This window comes from Peromyscus leucopus, chromosome 9, assembly GCF_004664715.2.
Source record: "Peromyscus leucopus breed LL Stock chromosome 9, UCI_PerLeu_2.1, whole genome shotgun sequence".
Classification (NCBI taxonomy): Eukaryota; Metazoa; Chordata; class Mammalia; order Rodentia; family Cricetidae; genus Peromyscus; species Peromyscus leucopus.
This window is the reverse complement of record NC_051070.1, coordinates 108,922,891-108,940,250: the sequence shown is the minus strand read 5'-3', so window position 1 is coordinate 108,940,250 and position 17,360 is coordinate 108,922,891. Positions and strand designations below refer to the sequence as shown.

The following is a 17,360-nucleotide window of genomic DNA, read 5'->3' as shown; positions in this document are numbered from 1 at the left end:
GTGGCTATACCGACTCACCGAACTAGAGCGTTCTTTAGGACTTCCAGAGTCTGGGTTCTAAAGTAGTCCAAGACTCTGCGGGAGAGGTTCCCGACTAGCTCTTTAAGGCGCTGGGGTCAATTCACCAAACACTCACCAGATGCTGACTCTGCCCAACACCCTGCCGGGGGTGGGAGAGGTCACAAAGACCAAGACAGTCTACTGCACAAAGCTTACTACATTCAGAGACCAGAACTCTCATGTAGCGGACTCCAATTCAAACCAGATGAGCCAAGTGTCACAAGACACAGATTTAGTTAGGACAAAGGGACGCTTCCAGAAATTGACAGAAATAATGTGAGAAGAAAATTCTCATCAACGGTCAGTGCCCGTGGAAAATGGGACTTCAAAACGACAACAGCCCGAACTGAAAGCGGGCAGACGACTGCCAGACAAAAGCCTAGTCAGGTTCGCTGGGACCGTAGCTTCTTCACGTTTTGGGAGGCGATGGCGCTCACCCGGGGAGGCCAGAGTTTCTGATCGTACCCACGAAAAGGCTACAGCGCCAAGTAAAGGAAGCGTCGCCGGCCAGGACTGAAACCCTCGCGCCGCGACCGTGGAGCCGAGTAGGAAGGACGGAGTGACGGGCCGCTGAGTTCCCGAGATCCGTCATCTCTCCCAGGGCCCTCGGGATAAGCTAGGCCGCCCGGGTCTCGGGCATGTCCAGGGCCGTCGGCATCCACGCTCGGATTCGCGTTCTCTCGGTTCCCACGCTCGGGGCTCCCGACCATCGGTGCACAGGGTTGCCAGCAGAGGGCAGGTCAGGGCGCACTCACCTGTCGGCCAAGCTCTCGGGGGTAGAATCTTCCACCTGAGGCGCACACCTCCTGAGACTAAACCAGATATTGCCCACAACTGTCCACAGAGATTCTCTCGGGGAATCCTCCCTCCATGGCACTTCCCCCGCTATTTCCGCTGGGAAACCGGAGGTCCCTCCCCGACGCCGGAAGCGCAGCGTCCTCACTTCCTCAGAGTCTCTCGAGACGCAGTGGAGACTGGTTTCCGGCCCCGGGTGGGCGCGGACTTGGCTCGGTGCGCGCTCCGGAGCTGGGTCCCGGGAGCGCGGTCCTGCGGGCCGCTTGCGCGGGGATCCGGGACTGCGGCCGCGCGAGGAGAGCGCCGATCTGGGTGCCAGGCAGGTGCAAGGCCATGAACGGCACGGCGAACCCGCTGCTGGATCGGGAGGAGCACTGCCTGAGGCTGGGGGAGAGCTTCGAGAAACGGCCGCGGACCTCCTTCCACACTATTCGCTGTGAGTGAGCGCTCCCCGCGGTTCCCCTCGGCCTCTCTGGCCGCCACGTGCCAGCCCCGACTCCCTCCCGTCCCACCTGGCCTCTCCCAGCGTCACTCTCCTTATCTCTCACCCCTGAGCCTCTGGGACCTCTATCTGTTCTTTTATTTTCAGGTCGCTCTTCTCAGACCAAACTTCTGGCTGCTGTCAACTGTTCTTTTACCTTACACTCTCAAATACCAGTTCAGAAAGTCATGGGCCCTTTAATTAAAATCCCCCTTCCCAGCCCTTTCGCCAGACTTTACTCCTTTGGAGCGAGACCCCTTTCTCCTCCCTTGAGTCCCCCCTTTGTCGAATAATTCCGTCAGGGCTCACGCCATGGAAGACTTCTCGTTTGCCACGAGCGTCATTTACTCAGTCTGCTCCATTTTCTTCCTTGCTTTCCTTTCCTCTTAGGGCTCTTGGTCCCCTCAACATCTAGGGAATCTGCATTCTTTGTACCACCCATAGGGTTTTCTCTTCCTCCTCCCGAGCTTCTTTGGACACTGATTTTGTTGTTGTTTGAGACTGTCTTACTGTAGGCCATGCTGCCCTAGAACTCACTATAAAGCTCAGGCCAGCCCAGAACGCGCTGCAGTCCTGCCTCGGTGGTTTCTGTAGTGCCGAAATTATGGGCCTGACCCACCATACCTAGCTGACATTAATGTCTTTCGATCACCTCCACCACCCTGACTTGTGGGCCAACTCACTTGTGGTGAAAAATAAAATTAGCCAGGCAGCGGTGATGCACGCCTTTAATCCTAGCACTCAGGAGGCAGAGCCAGGCGGATCTTGTGATTTCGAGGCCAGCCTGGTCTACAGAGTGAGAGCCAGGACAGGCACCAAAACCACCAAAACAACGCAGAGAAACCCTGTCACGAAAAACCAAAATAAATAAATAAATAAATAAATAAATAAATAAATTTTAGAGTTTGTGAACCTGGCATAAGTTAAAACTTGATCTATGTTTGGAAAACGAAGACAGCAGCTTAAGGAATGTGGAAACAGTCATTATGCTGTTTTTTTTTCTACATGATTATAGACTCTGAGAGGGGTACTTCCACTGTGTGTCCTGAGTAAAGATTTGGCTGACTGAGCACATCCCTCTGTGATTCACAGGCTTCTGGTTTTCCGGTGGTATTAACACTGGTTAAGACATGCTTTGTCATGGCAGCTAATAGATGTGACTCAACACATAGGAAGGGGGTGTGTTAGACATTAAAGTCTCATCTTGTGTGGCCATCATCATGCCGATTCTGTGCTTCCCACTGACAGCAGATCCAGCTCTTTCAATGAGACAATATTGGGGAAATGATAAGACTTACCTTTTTTTCCCCTCCACTGAAGGGCAGTATGGGTTTTAAATGAGATTCTGCTCATGTGTACCTGGCTTGCAGTTTGAGGCAGGTGTGTGTTAATATGAAGTAAAATGGCTCTTCTGATTGTATAATTTGTAAGAATAAGCATGATAACTTCTGGAGTTCCCCTGTTTGCTTTTGAACATATCCAGAAGTATCTTCTTAGGTGGTGGCGGCGCACGCCTTTAATCCCAGCACTCGGGAGGCAGAGCCAGGCCGATCTCTGTGAGTTCTAGGCCAGCCTGGTCTGCAGAGCGAGATCCAGGACAGGCACCAAAACTACACAGAGAAACCCTGTCTCAAAAAAACAAAACAAAACAAAAAAACCTCCAGAAGTATCTTCTTCAAAATGAAAGAACTCGAGTGTGGCAGGTTCTACTTTTGACCATTTCTGTGTAAAAAGAAATCACCCTCATGTGCCCTGCTGAGTCTCATGCAGATTTAGAGTCAGAATGTTTGCTCTGTTGCTTCTATGCACACAGTTCTAATAATTGCCTTATCATGGATGATAGATGTTAACTGTTACCTGTCACTTGGAATAAGGGAATATTGCATTAACATAATGGTGTATGAGTTCCAGCTCCCTGCACTAAAATAATAGTGTAGTTGAAGGCACCATATGTAGAGGTGTTCCTGAGTTGGTAATTATTCAATTGAATGAGGTTATTTGGGGCTCATTGTGCTATTCTTTCTATTTTAGCATATATGAAGTTTTTTTTATGAAGTATTTTTTTTAGAATTTTAAATGATGAGGCTGGAGAGTTGGCTCCGTTTGTGAAATTGTTGCCATGAAAGCATGATTATCTGATCTGAATTTCTAGAACCACATAAAAGTGCCACAGTGTGGTAGTAAACTGTTGTAATCCCAGTGCTGGGGATACTGAGACAGAAGGATCACTGGGAACTCGCTGACCAGCTGGCTTCACTGGTCAGTGAGCTTCAGGCTAATGAGAGACCCTGTCTCAAAAAACAAGATGAGCTGGGTGGTGGTGGCTCAGGCCTTTAATCCCAACACGTGGGAGGCAGAGGCAGGTGGATCTGAGTTTGAGGCCAGCCTGGTCTACAAAGTGAGTTCCAGGACAGCTAGGACTGTTACACAGAGAAACCCTGTCTTGAAAAAACAAAGAGACTATCTAAGGTGCTGCAAATATATGCACACATGTACACATGTACCCATGTACATACAGGAATACACATACATGAAAGAATCCTCATCCATTTTTATTTATGTAATACAATTTTTAATTCTGAAAATAAGTGCCCAGGAAGGCCTTTTTAGTCACCCATTGGGAAATATTCTTCTTTCTTTCTTTTTAGATGATTTTAAGCCAGCATCGATAGATACCTCCTGTGAAGGAGAGCTCCAGGTTGGCAAAGGAGATGAAGTCACAATTACACTGCCACATATCCCTGTAAGTTGTTTCCATTGTTGGTTTCAATGCCACAAATCCTTGTGTTTAAGTTAGAGTTGGAGTTCCCTTCTGTTTAATTTCTTTTCTAGATGTTTAAAGAGCCAACGTAAGTAAAGTGGGAAGTTGGGGGTTGGGTGGGTGGTAACTCGTGCCATGGGGTTGGTTTAAGGTAGTTCTTGGTGCTTGTTGCTGAGCTCCCCTCTCCTCGGTGTGCAGTACAGTAGGCATGTTTCCCTCGGGACAGCTGCCCTTCTGCTGCATTCCTAGAGTTTCTCCCAAGCAGTTCTGGAGAGAAAGGCCCTATGTGCCATGTGTAGCCACAGCAGCTCCTGAACACCAGAAGGCAGGTAGGAGCCAGAGGGACATCTTTAGTATGGTAAGGGGTCCAGTGCAGGCTGATGGTCCCAGGCAGGAATAAAGGGTTGAAACATGGCTAATTTAAGGATGAAGGACTCAGTTAAAAGCCGCACCAAGAACTTGGAAGAAAAGACTTTGTAGAGCTCTCTTCAGGGCAGCACTTTGGGTCTGAGGCTTTAGCTCAATGGTAGAGGGCTTGCCTTGCATGCGTGAGGCCCTTGGTTCAATCCCCAGTCCAGCCAAAGGAAAAACAGGAAGAAAACATTAACTCAGGTTTGCGTTAATAATACTTTGGCCCGGCAAGATGGCTGGTGAATGAAGTGTACAAAGCTTTGTTCCTCAGAACCCGTGTAAAAAGCAGGGCAGGCCTGGCAGCTGCCTGTGCTCCCACATTTACCGAAGCAGGGACATAGGAGCCCTGAGGCAAGCTGGCCAGCTAGAACTTAGCTGAGTTCAGCAAGACACCCCGTCTCAACAAAGAAAAGTGGAGCGCGGTTGAGGAAGGTTCCTGAAGTCAACTTCGAGGCTCCAGGTGCATATATGCACACCCGCACCCGCACACACATCTGCCCACATACATGCAAGCACACCACACACACATGCAAAACCAACAAGCAAACAAAAACATTAAAATAGAGGCGGTTCTTAGCACATTTCACAGCTCTGTCCTCAGATTCAATAAGCTCTGTGTAACTGGTGACGGAATGAAGAGTCTGGGCCTAGAAGCCCCTGAGCTGAGGGAAAGAGCCTGTTCATGCAAACTCCTCTTTTGTTACATGTTACTTGTGGTGGGTTACATCATCTCCCATTGGACTTCAGTTTCCCAAATGAAAAATGAAGGGGTTAGATAAATGGTCCCTAAGCTCCCTTTCAAACCTAAATTTTTACTGCGAAAATAAGAGGCTGATGAGCCAAGCAATTTTTTTTTCCTAAGCAAGAAATTAAAATTTATATTTGACAAATATTAAATGAATGTTCAATGTACTAGCCCATTACTAGGCTCCAAGAATTTAACCTTCAACAAGTACATTTCTTGCCTTTATGCAGCCTAGGGTCTGGAATTTAAATATGGGAACATATAGTCATTACTGGATGTGATGCTTTCCTGTAATCCCAGCATTTGAGAGGCGGAAACAAGATGTTTGAGAGTACAAGGCTGGCCTGGGCTACATGAGACCGTGTCTCAAAATCAAACCAAAACAAATACTTGTGGAAAGCCAGAGAAGAGTTTCCTAACTCATCCTTGGACTTAGCAGAAGGTTGAAGAATTTAGACAAGAGTGTCCAAATATAGCAGGTAGAAGCCCAGTTATAGCCCTGAGGCAGGAACAAGAGCTTGTTTTCCGAAGACCACAGAGCAGCGGGTGGGTGGTGGAGCCAGGGGGCCACCTTAAAGATGTTCTCCTTTGGCCCCAGTGAAACATGGGAACAGTCGAAAGACTTGGGTAGTAATTAGCATGGGGTAGTTTCCGTTCATCAGGTTGGTGGACTGCCCTCAGAAAATGCTGTGTTGGTCATTTGCATGGTGGGAAGTCCTGGACTCTTGAATTGCAAAGAAATACAGCGGTCACTCACCAGTCAGTGTCATACATGACTCTGTGTAGTGCCGGGGAAAGTTCATTGTTCTCAGTTCACGTGTCACTGTTCTTTGAAACATTTCCCCACACCCTTAAAAATGTGCCTAGTAATTTAAAAATCGAATGCTACATCCATGATTACCTAAAACCAGATGCTTGCTATGTTCTGACTGTTCTTTTCCTCTTGCCTTGAATGCCAGAGGAGTTAAGCCAGGGATGGGTTGTTTGTTCTTTTTGGTAGCTCTGATGAAGGATGGATGAGGCAGTGTCCTTTGTAAAGGTGGGCTGTTCATAACTGGTGTGTTTATACAAACAGGGGTCCACACCACCGATGACCGTGTTCAAAGGGAACAAACGGCCTTATCAGAAAGACTGTGTGCTCATTATCAATCATGACACTGGAGAGTATGTGCTGGAGAAGCTCAGCAGCAGCATTCAGGTCAAGAAGACGAGGTATGGCTGATGACCGCGTCCTCCCTTCCTCATGCACTGTGGGGATCAAAGCTAGGGTCTCGTGTGCTGGCAGATGCTCTCCTGAAGGAGTGCCTTAAATGTTTCTAAGTCTTTGTGGCATTTAGTCCAATATTACAAAGGTGTGAACATCTGCTTGTTCATAGCTAGTGTCCCATCAGTAACGTTAGCCACTTCTGTCTCAGACAGAAATGTACGTTTCCCTCAAATGCAGACAATAATGCTTTTAAGAGCTAAAACATGAAGTCATTGGGGAAAACAAAGTACTTATAATTGACCAGTTTTGTCAATCTCATAATTATACTATCTTATACTCCTATACTGTCAAGTAGGAAATTCGATTTATATGTATAGACTTAAAATTACAAAATAACGAGTGCATAACTTTGTTAGAGTACATTATTGCTTGTAAATTAGGATATACTTGAGGTGACTGTACTATTAAAATAAACCCTTGCTAACTGAGTATGGTGGGTCATACCTCTAAGCCAAGCATTTGAGAGTTGGAGGCAGCAGGATCCAGAATGCAAGGCCATCTGCAGCTACATAGTGAGTTTGAGGCTAGTCTTAGTTAACATGAGACCCCGTCTCAAAACAACAACAACAGCAACAAAAGTGGTCTGGCAAGATTGCTCAGTGGGTAAAGATGTTAGTCACCAACTCTGATTACCTGAGTTCAGTTCACAGGACCCACATGGTAGAAGGCATAGCATAAATAAATAAAAATATAATTTAAAAAAACTTAAAAATAAAAAAAATAGCATGTTTCCTAATTTTTTAAAGAGTGAACTTTCTTAATAGTTCATTCAACATTAGAGTGTATCTGAAAGTCAATTCATTGTATAAATACACTGCAATCCAGTATTCATTGTAAGATACTGATTAGGGTTCTTGGGGTCGGGGTGGAGGTTACTAGGCATCATCCAGAGCTTTGCACATGGTAGGCAAGTGCTCTTACCACTGAGCTAAATCACAAGTCCACTAATTAAGTTTTAAGAGACTGTTACAACCTGATGTCTGTTTATGCTTTCTCGAGCCATTTTTCTTCTTTCACTCATTTCCCTGGAAAAGGAAAAGCTTCTGTTCATTGAGATTATCACGGGTCAGTGTGCTGGATGTTTTAGGTGTGGTACCTAATCTTCACCAGTAATTTTTAGAATGCTGTTCTCTTTGAGGCAGGGGATGAAGCTGGGGATTACCGAAGTTGTGATTTACCTAATTGGACCGCTAGAGCTGAGAGCCCACCCTAGGCGAAGCTCCCGTAGTGCCAGCTTCTGCCCTGCCCCTTTGTTTTGTATCAAGGCCTGTGGTAAACCTGCTGCTCCTGTGACAGCAGTGGTGCTCTGTCCCCTTTCCACTCTGTGGTTTGGGGACCAGCAGCATACCTCTTGGGTACTTGTTACACTCCAGATTATCAAGACCTGCTAGGCCAGAACCTGCAGAAACTCCAGGGGATTTGTGCAGAGGCTAATCCATTTGCAGAAAAACCATTATGATTTTTTAGTATACAGACACCTTTTATTGGTTATTGAACAGTATATCTTTTTCCATCTTGTCATTTTTGGGCATTTTAATTCCTTTTTTAAAAAATTCTTCTCTCATATAATACATCCCACCTGCAGCCTCTTCTCCCTTTACTCCTCCCAGATCCGCCCCTCCCCCCACCAGATCCACTGCTCCTCCATTTCCCTGCAGAAAAGAGCAGGCCTCCCAGTGATATCTATAGGACTCAGCATAACAAGATGCAATAAGATTAGGCACAAACCCTCATATTAAGGCTGGGCAAGGCAATCCAATAGGAGGAAAAAAGTCCCAAGAACAGGCAAAAGAGTCAGAGATGTACCCACTCGCACTATACACCCCACATATACCCCACGTTCCCACAAACAACCACAGCATGTATACAGAGGAGCAAGAGAAATTATTAATGAGTAAAATTTTCTCATTTGGAAGTAGAACTCAGTAAATAATGGAAAATTTGCGAGCTGCCAGCATTTCAAAATCTAGTTTATTCAGAAACTTCTATATTTACTATTACAACTATATATTAAATTTGTCATATTGTGATCTTTTCTTATAAACATATTTAATCACATTGTGAATGTGTTTATCTCCTTGCTGAGCTTGTACTGGGTGTGGCACATCTGTAATCTCAGCTCTTGGGAGGCTGAGGCTGTCCCAAGGGTACAGAGCTAGACCCTGACTCAGAAAGGGGGAAAAAAAAGTGTACTCCTTGGAAGCAGAAGAAGCATTTTATTGTTTCTGTATTGCTGATGCATAGTACAGTTCTGGGATGCAGTAGACACATGGATGTTGAGTGTGTTCTCATGGTGAAATTACAAAGATCAGATTTGGCAGTCCCCTGGAAAGAACACTGGGTCTGCAGACACTGCCCGTGTGCCTGGTCATCTTGAGAGATACTATTTTGCCTCTTGATCTAATGTCTATTTCAGAGCCGAGGGGAGCAGTAAAATCCAAGCCCGAATGGAACAGCAGCCTGTTCGTCCCCCACAGCCACCACAGCCACCCCCTCCTCCACCACCCATGCCGTTCCGAGCCCCAACGAAGCCTCCAGCTGGACCTAAAACTTCTCCCTTGAAGGATAACCCCTCACCTGAGCCCCAGCTGGATGACATCAAAAGAGGTACCGAGCTGGGCCAGCCCATGGGGTCAGGCACAGGGTCCTCAGGAAGCTCACAAAGCTCCCTATACAGTTGTGTCTCCAGAACTCTAGAGCTGCTGGGGCTGACACTTACCATGTACGTTGTTTGACAAGAATGAGTCCAGAGCAGTTACTTAAGTGCTATTGTCTTGGCAGCATTCTAGGCTTAGGGTTTAAATAAGCATTACTGTCAGCCAAAGCTTTTCAGGGCTTTAGACTCCCAGAAAGAGTATTCTCAGTGTGTAGATTCTGAGTTCACTTACTAATTAATGTGTGCAAATATAAGTGCTTTATTAAGGGAACTCTTAAAACGCCAGGGTTAGATGCTCTTTGCTGTCTCAAAGCATGCAATTCTGAAAGGCCCTGAGGCCACTGGGGATGGAATCTGGCCCAGAAGGACTCTGTTCTGGCTTGGGCCTTTCCTTTACAGACATGAGACAAGCTTACCTTGGCTTTTGTCCTACACAGTAGAAGATGCAGGTCTCCAGACTCTTGGGTGTTATGGGGCTGAGTATCATATTTCACATTTATGTTTTGTGGAACAAATGCAATCTCTAATAGTAGAAAATGGGAGGTGTTGAAGGCTTTCTGGGAATTGGCCTTTTTCAACCTGTAGAAATATTGCCTCCTTGGGGCTGGAGAGATGGCTCAGTGGTTAAGAGCACTGGCTGTTCTTCCAAAGGATCCAGGTTCAGTTCCCAACACCCACATGGCAGCTTACAACTGTCTGTAACTCCAAGACCTTGACACCCTTACAGACATACATGCAGGCAAAACACCAATCCACACAAAATTTTAAAAAAAGAAAAAGAAATGTTGCCTTCTCACAAGCACAGTCACCCCAAGTTTCACACAGCTGCTACACCTCTTGATTATTTCCCTCTTGGATTCTAGAATGCTGTTGTGGAAGTTTCTACTGTACTGTGATAGGAATTAGGCCAAGAGTAGCCAGGTGATGCCAGTCGCACTGAAAGGAGCCATAGCCATGTCAGGCCATGGGGATGTAGACAGAAAGAAATCCATCAGCTGTCTTGATGTTTCCTTCATATATCCAGGGACAGTGGATTGGTTAGGGAAAACATGTTTCTTCCACTTCTGCTTTAAATCCACAAAGAATGCAGAACCTGACAGGCACAGCCATGATCAAATGTGTAAGAGTCAAGAGGGGATGGATGGCATTTTACCATTTGCCCTCCCTTGCCAGGGTCTTTCTTACAGTCTTCCATGGGAGTCAGAAAGGAGTCAGGCCAACACGGGTTGTCTAGCCGTGGTTTTTCCTTGGTGGCTTAGGAAATCATTGACGTCGACTTCACTGCTGGTCAGCAGTTGTGATGTTTAATGTCACTTGTCAACTTGACAGGATCTGAAATCGCCTAGGAAAAAGCCTCCAGGCCCTCCTGCAGGGGTTGTCTAGCCTCTGGGCATGGCTCTGAGGGACTGTTTAGCTTAGGCTGAGGTAGGAAGACCCACATGAGTGTGCAGCGCCCTGGGGTTTGGGTCACTGAACATATAAGGAGGGGAGAGTGAGAGCACAGGCTTCTGATGCTCTCTGCTTGTGGCTGGGTGAGGAGTGACTGCCCAGAGCTCCTGCACTCTGACCTCACTGAGAGGCTGTCCATGGTCCTGGGAGCTGGGAGAAACCCTTGCTTACGTCACATTGACCAAGAGAACCTGAGACAGGAGGATCTGCCGTAAGCCCTCAGAATTGCAATTGCTCGATAGATGTTTTCCTGTTCTTTTGTTTGAGGTTTATATATGGGGCAATAACTCCCATTTGCTTGCTTGAATGTGTCAAGGTCTCACTTTGTAGCCCAGGCTGGTCCTGAACTAAGATCTTCCTAACTCCACTGCCCCTAACGACTGAGGTTATAGGCACACACCACACCCAAATCAGAGTCTTTATTTAAGGAAATAATTAATAACTCTGGTGTGTCTCCCACAGAAGAGTCGTTATTTTGGTGATTTCATTGTTCCCATCAGCCCAAGACGGAGTAGGTGTTTTGTCAGGTTGAGGGTTCATGGTGTGTTGCTGCAGTTGGTTTTGTCAGCCGACTGTTGATGGACCCCCCTCTCAGTGCTGACTGCTGCTTTTCCCTGTTGTCGTCGTGGTGTCGTTGCAGAGCTGCGGGCTGAGGTTGACATCATTGAGCAGATGAGCAGCAGCAGTGGGAGCAGTTCCTCCGACTCCGAGAGCTCCTCGGCGGCCAGCGACGACGACAGCTCCAGCAGCGGAGCAGAGGACCATGGCCCGGCCTCTCCTCCGCAGCCTTCACATCAGCAGGCCTACGGCAGCAGGCCTGCAGTGGCCAATGGAACCAGCCGGCCCCAAGGAAGCGCTCAGCTCATGAATACGCTCAGTATGTGTGTCCTCCTTTAGTGGCTGAGACAGCGCCGGCCATATGCAGCTTTGTGGCCTTGTGCCAGAACCTATGAACTACAGGCAGTTAGGGCCCAGGAGAGGGTCTTGACAAGGACAGATTGGGGCGACCCCCAAACTCACAATCTTTTCCTTCATTTTCCCCCCTTTACTTGTGGCTGTGATGTCTGCAAAATGCTTAAACCTGATTGTTGCAGGCTCTTTGGTTTTCCATACACCAGGTTTAAAACATGGCCTGCCTACAGCTGGCCTTTAAAAGTTACCTCTTACCTCTATTTGGACACCTAGCCTTTGGCAAGAGAAAAGACAGGATGTTGTCATGTTTGAGTAGTTTTCCTGCAGTTGATAAGGTAACACAGAGGAAAGCCAGAATAAAATTGACTTTGTTTCAGAATGAGGCGATTCTGCCCCCCAGTCCCCGCAACCTTGCATGGTGAACGGTCTCTCTCCTAGTCATCTTCCTCTGAGGAAGCTGGAAGGCCTGGCAGCAGAGGTGGGGTGCAGACCTGGTTAACCCTGCAGTGTGGCCAGGCAGACATTATTAGTCTCAGTGCTGTGGACGGTCCAGGCTGGGCAGTTCCTTTTCACAGGGCTGTGCAGTCCTTATTGGGGATGCAGCAGCATGTCTGAACTCCACCCACTGTGCTATCCCCTCCACCTGCCAACCTAAACCTCCTCAGCATTTTGCCTGGTGTGTCCTGTCACCTGTGTAAGATGAGGTCCAGGTAAGAAGTCTGTCCTCATACAGTCAGAAAAGGTAGTCCTTAGGGGTGGGCCTGGGTCCTCTGAAAAGGTTCCAGGGACAGAGAAAAGCATGGATGTTGACTTTCATCCAACCACTATCAGCTGAGGTTCTTTTATACACATTTTTGTTAGGTGAACTTGAAGTGTTGAGTCCGCTTAAATTCTTGGTACCTACATATCATCTAAGACTCTGGAACTTTCTATTAAAGCAATATAAATATCCTGGACAGAGGTGGGCAGAGGAGACCGTGGATTAGCATAGCACAGGTGGAAACAGCACTCAGCTTCTATAATGGGAGCTTTTTGTTTCCTTGGCTTTTTTGGAAGTGGGGGCGGGGTTGGGGGGATTGAATTTGTGATCCTTGCCTCAGCCTCCTTGGTACTGAGGTTATAGGCATGAGCCACCAGTCCTGGATCTATTTAGTTTTTTCTAAAGCAACTTAATGAAGCTGCAGAGATGGCTTAGGGATTAGTTAAGAGCACTTGTTCTTGCAGATGACCTGGGTTTGATTCTTAGCATAGACATGGCAACTCACAACCACCCATTAACTCCAGTTCCAGGGGATCCAATGCTCTCTTCTGACCTCCAAGGGACAGACATGCATGCAGGCCAAACACTCATATATATATATATATATATTAAATAAATCTAATTCTAAAGCAACTTAATGTGAGCGAGTCTGCCAGATGCTGTATGTTATCTATATTTTCTTAGCACATTTAAATGTCTCACTACTCCTCAGTACTAATAAGCCGTACCAAATTGTGCTTTGCACATGCTAAAAATAGTGTTTCTTTCAGAATGTCAACTGTACCAGCCTTCTCAGTAAACCAGATGGTTTTGTTTTCTATTAAGTTGGATTAACAAGCCGGGTGGTGGTGGCACACGCCTTTAATCCCAGCACTCGAGAGGCAGAGGCAGGCGGATCTCTGTGAGTTCGAGGCCAGCCTGGGCTACCAAGTGAGTCCCAGGAAAGGCGCAAAGCTACACAGAAAAACCCTGTCTCGAAAAACCAAAAAAAAAAAAAAAAAAGTTGGATTAACAAAGTTTTTTTGTTTTGTTTTTAAATTTTTAAATTTGATTAATTCTTTTTATTTTGTGTGCATATTTTTCCTGCCTCTATGTATTATGCCATGTGCATGTTTGATGCCTAAGGAGGTCAGAGAGGGCATTGAACTGGAGTTATAGGTGGTTGTGAGCCACCATGTGGGTGCCAGGAATCGAACCTGGGTCCTCTGTAAGAGCAACTGAACTATCTCCAGCCCTTATTAGGAAGCTTTAAATGTGATGTGATAGCTGAATTTTAAGCTATCACATCCAAAGAATTTTAAGGACATCTTGATGTTTTAAGTGAAGGCAAAATACAAGCATATTGAGGTGCAGAGAGCCAACTGTAGGTAGAGCAGAGGGAAGTGGAGAAGGCAGAGGAGGCAGGATGTCATTAACTGCTGTGCTCTCAGCTTGATTTTGTTTTCTCCCGTAGGAAATGACTTGCAGTTAAGTGAGTCTGGCAGTGACAGTGATGACTAGCACTGGCTTTTGAAATCTGCTTTCTGTACGCAGACACGCTGCAAGACCCAGCTACTTCTGCTGGGACTCTGCGCCACAGGAGGATGTTGCGAAGCAGAGCCTGGAGGAGGAGTTAAGGCCTGGAAGCATTCAGATACTCAGTCTTTAACTTGGTGGTGGTGGGTGATTTTCTCATGTAATTCTTGAACAATCTCTTGTTTCAGAGTTTAAGTAGATCTATAGGAGAACTAATGGAATTCTGTTTCCCTGTGGTTAACATTATTAATGAAAAATTGAACAATGCACCCTGGTCTAGATTATTCAAAACTCATGTCTTCACCAGGCCAGTAATTCAGCAGCCATCAGTTTGGCCAGATGGTTTGTACCAGTAAAGGGTTATAGAAAGAAAGGAGTTCTTCAAACTGTGTCATAGAAATACATTAAGACCACTTTACATCTTTGACATGAGGTGGTAAGGAAGTTTTATGTGACCCAGTTTGACAAGACCATAGAGGTGGACCTTGACAGAGTCTTTGGGTCAGTTGGTGTGTGTGTATGTGTATGTGTATGTGCCTGTGAGTACTGGAAATCCAGTACTCTGTGTGTGTGTGTGTGTGTGTGTGTGTGTGTGTGTGTGTGTGTGTGTGTGTGTGTGTGTGTGTGTTTGCGCGCGCGCGCTGGAAATCCAGTAGCTCAGTTCAGCACAGCTAGGAAAGGAAGCACACAGCAGGGAATGGCCAGTCACCTGTCCCGGTACAAGCTTTGCTCACTACTTCTCCTCTGAATTACACTTGCTGCTGTCAGATTTTTCTGCACAGAACTCTGTCAGATTCCAAAAGACAAAAGCGTTGCTGACGTTTATCTTGGATTCAGACTCAGGCAGTTCCTGTGTATGCGAGGCAGAGTGAGCAGGTTAAATCAGCACCTGCCATGCTGACACACATCCTCAGCTCATCTGAGGCCTGTGGGTTCATGTGGATCCATCCCTTAGGTGTTCTTCATTCCACAGATGTTAGCAGAGGTTAGGAATCAAAGAGGGATGGAGTGAAGAGACCTCTGAACAGATGAACCAGCAGCAAGTCTCCACGGACAGGCCTCCAGTCAGGAGTTCTGCAGATAGGTCAGTCTTCAGGAGCTCTGTTTATGCTTTTGTGCCTGACTCCCAGACTGGTTGGTATTTTTATAGAAGAGAATCACAAGATTGCAGTGTGCCACTTCCAAATGACCGTTCTTGCTGGAAATTGGTCACTAGTCAATGTTCCATATTGAGGAAGTGTGTGGTGACTTATATGTCACTGCCCATTCTAGTTAGAATGAATATATCGTAGGAAATTCCTGTCTTTGCTTTACATTTGCTTTCCCTGGGTTCCTCTACTCATATACCCCTTTCTTCTGAGTAGTGGAGGGAGGTGGTCTGGACCTAGAAAGGAAATGGCTGGTCCGTGGTGGGGGCTTAGGTTAGAGTCATACCGTGTAGATCAACTGTTTGATCCACACAGAGATTGAAGTGATCTGAGATGGGGCAGAAGCCATTGCCTAGCAGCACATCTACACCACTCTGCCCAAGTACAGGTGTAGAGGGTGTGTGCACTGGTACGTTGGGCTGGGTTTCAGCCCATTGGGGGATGCTCGGTGGATTTCCAGTGGCAGATGGGAACCTCTTGATAGTAAACTGATAATTGCTTTATAATTCTTTGGTAATGACAGCTCAGGGAAGGTGAAGGTTATGATTGGGTGACTTGAATTGTCACTGGATGTGAGAATTGAATTGTCTTACTGCTCTTAACCTGTTAACATTGGGGCAGGTTTCAAGAACTTGAACTAAAAATAACTATTTAAGTATCCCCTTGCCCTGCTTTTCTCCAAAAGCCCTGGTTTGTGGAGACAGAACTGTGGTGTTAGGATGCTGGTCAGTGACTGTTTGTATAGAAAGTACTTGCATGTGGCACTGGGCTTGATTAGTCGAGCTTTCTGAGCCTCAGACTCCACTGAGTCTGGCCTACCCAGCACCACATTCCTTTGTTGGCTCCAGTTTTTCTGTCTGCACAAATCCTTCAGTGGTCCTATCTCCTTTTCCCACCACAGTAAGAAAGCCATTTTTGAATATCCAGAATGTAGCCTCTACATTGATGATGACAATGATGACCTCTCAGGGGTATCCTTGTGCCAACCAAATGGCTTCCTTCCTGTCTCTGTGCCTTTGCTGTCCCCTCTTCTTCACTCACTCAGCCTTCTCCAGAGCTCCTCAGGCACCATCGTCACCAACTCTTCATTTCTTTCAACCTTTGGGCTATGCTGTGGTGTGCATACCTGGTCTCTGGTTGGCAGGAGCACCTCAAAATTAGGGACTGTCATCACAGAGCTAGACATACACATGCTCCTAGCTTGGTAGGGGGGAGGCTGAGATAACTAACTAGTTAAGGACTGAGGATAAACATAGGGGAAACTGTCCAGGCATTGAGACAAAGCTAATGCTTTGACTACCCCTGCAAGTCCCTGCTGAATTCTTTCTTAAATTACCTTTTCTTTGCTCTATGCAACGTTGGCCACTTGGGTGAGGTGGGAAAACTAATTCTACAAAGAAGCCATGGCAATCCTTGGAAAATTGTTGGGGAAATGCAATACAAATAAACTAAAGATTTGTAATAATGCCACTGGTTAATTTATTTCTGTAGCAGAATAATTTTCTGTATGGGTGGTGTGCTGCAGTAATAAGGAAACTTGAAAATTCCAAAGTCCTTCCTTCTCTTTTTTGAGAGTCTGGTTTAGTTTCGTGTGTGTGTGTGTGTGTGTGTGTGTGTGTGTGTGTGTGTGTGTGTGTGTGTGTGTGTGTGTGTGAATGGCATATTTATTACATTATTTTGGAAGAGAATTATTTGTCTGTTTTGTAGATATGTATTAAGAACAGCCAAAGTGGATCTTTCCACTTGGCAAGGAACATAGACTTTCTAAGACTCAGGCCTTAACCAGTAGCTTGGAAGACCAACTCAAGTGTTAGGAAATGTATGTTTTTGTTGTCTCTGTTATTTCTGTCTTAGATTCCTTGTCTCCTTTAATAATATTTAAAATCTTGTGCCTACAAATTCATTTTGCTTAATTCTGATGTAGACATGCATGTTTACATTTATATTTGCTGTGTAGTCTCTTCAAGAGGAATATATTTAAATAAAAATGAAGGTCAGCAATATATTTAATGTCTTGGATTGTTTTTTTTAACTGAAAATTTGTGTAAAATAGGGTTTTTTAAGAATCATTTAGGCTGGGCAGTAGTGGCACATACCTTTAGTTCCAGCACTCAGGAGACAGAGGCATCTCTGTGAGTTCAAGAACAGCTTGGTCTACAGAGTGAGTTCCAGGGTAGCCCAGGCTACACAGAGAAACCCTGTCTTGAACGCTCCCCCCCCAAAAAAAAAAAAAAGAATTCTTTATGATTAAGTCTAATGGATTAACATGATTCCTATTCAATTTTGGATCATGAAGTTCACTTCAGCTTTTAAAAGGTTGTACATTCAAAACTATAAAACAAATTTTGGTGTTAAAAAGGTATGGAGGTCAGGAGGCTAGAGAGAAGGCTCTACCATTAA

At 45.9% G+C, this 17,360-nt stretch overlaps 2 protein-coding genes across 4 annotated transcripts in view; one reads left to right on the top strand and one right to left on the bottom strand.

Moving 5' to 3' along the window:
• Mettl6 (methyltransferase like 6) overlaps window positions 1-956 on the bottom strand; it is a 28,954-nt gene extending 27,998 nt beyond the window's left edge. For all 3 annotated transcript variants that reach the window (XM_028891206.2, XM_028891203.2, XM_037208742.1), the window contains exon 1: window positions 816-956. The gene's annotated coding sequence lies outside the window, so the exon portion shown is untranslated. The remainder of the gene's footprint in view (window positions 1-815) is intronic.
• Window positions 917-16,965, top strand: Eaf1 (ELL associated factor 1). The gene is made up of 6 exons (XM_028891202.2): window positions 917-1,291; window positions 3,985-4,079; window positions 6,329-6,465; window positions 8,937-9,127; window positions 11,266-11,502; window positions 13,751-16,965. Exons 1-6 carry the CDS (start codon window positions 931-933, stop codon window positions 13,795-13,797), a joined length of 1,068 nt encoding a protein of 355 aa, XP_028747035.1. The 5' UTR covers window positions 917-930; the 3' UTR covers window positions 13,798-16,965.
• The last annotated feature ends 395 nt before the right edge of the window (window positions 16,966-17,360 follow it).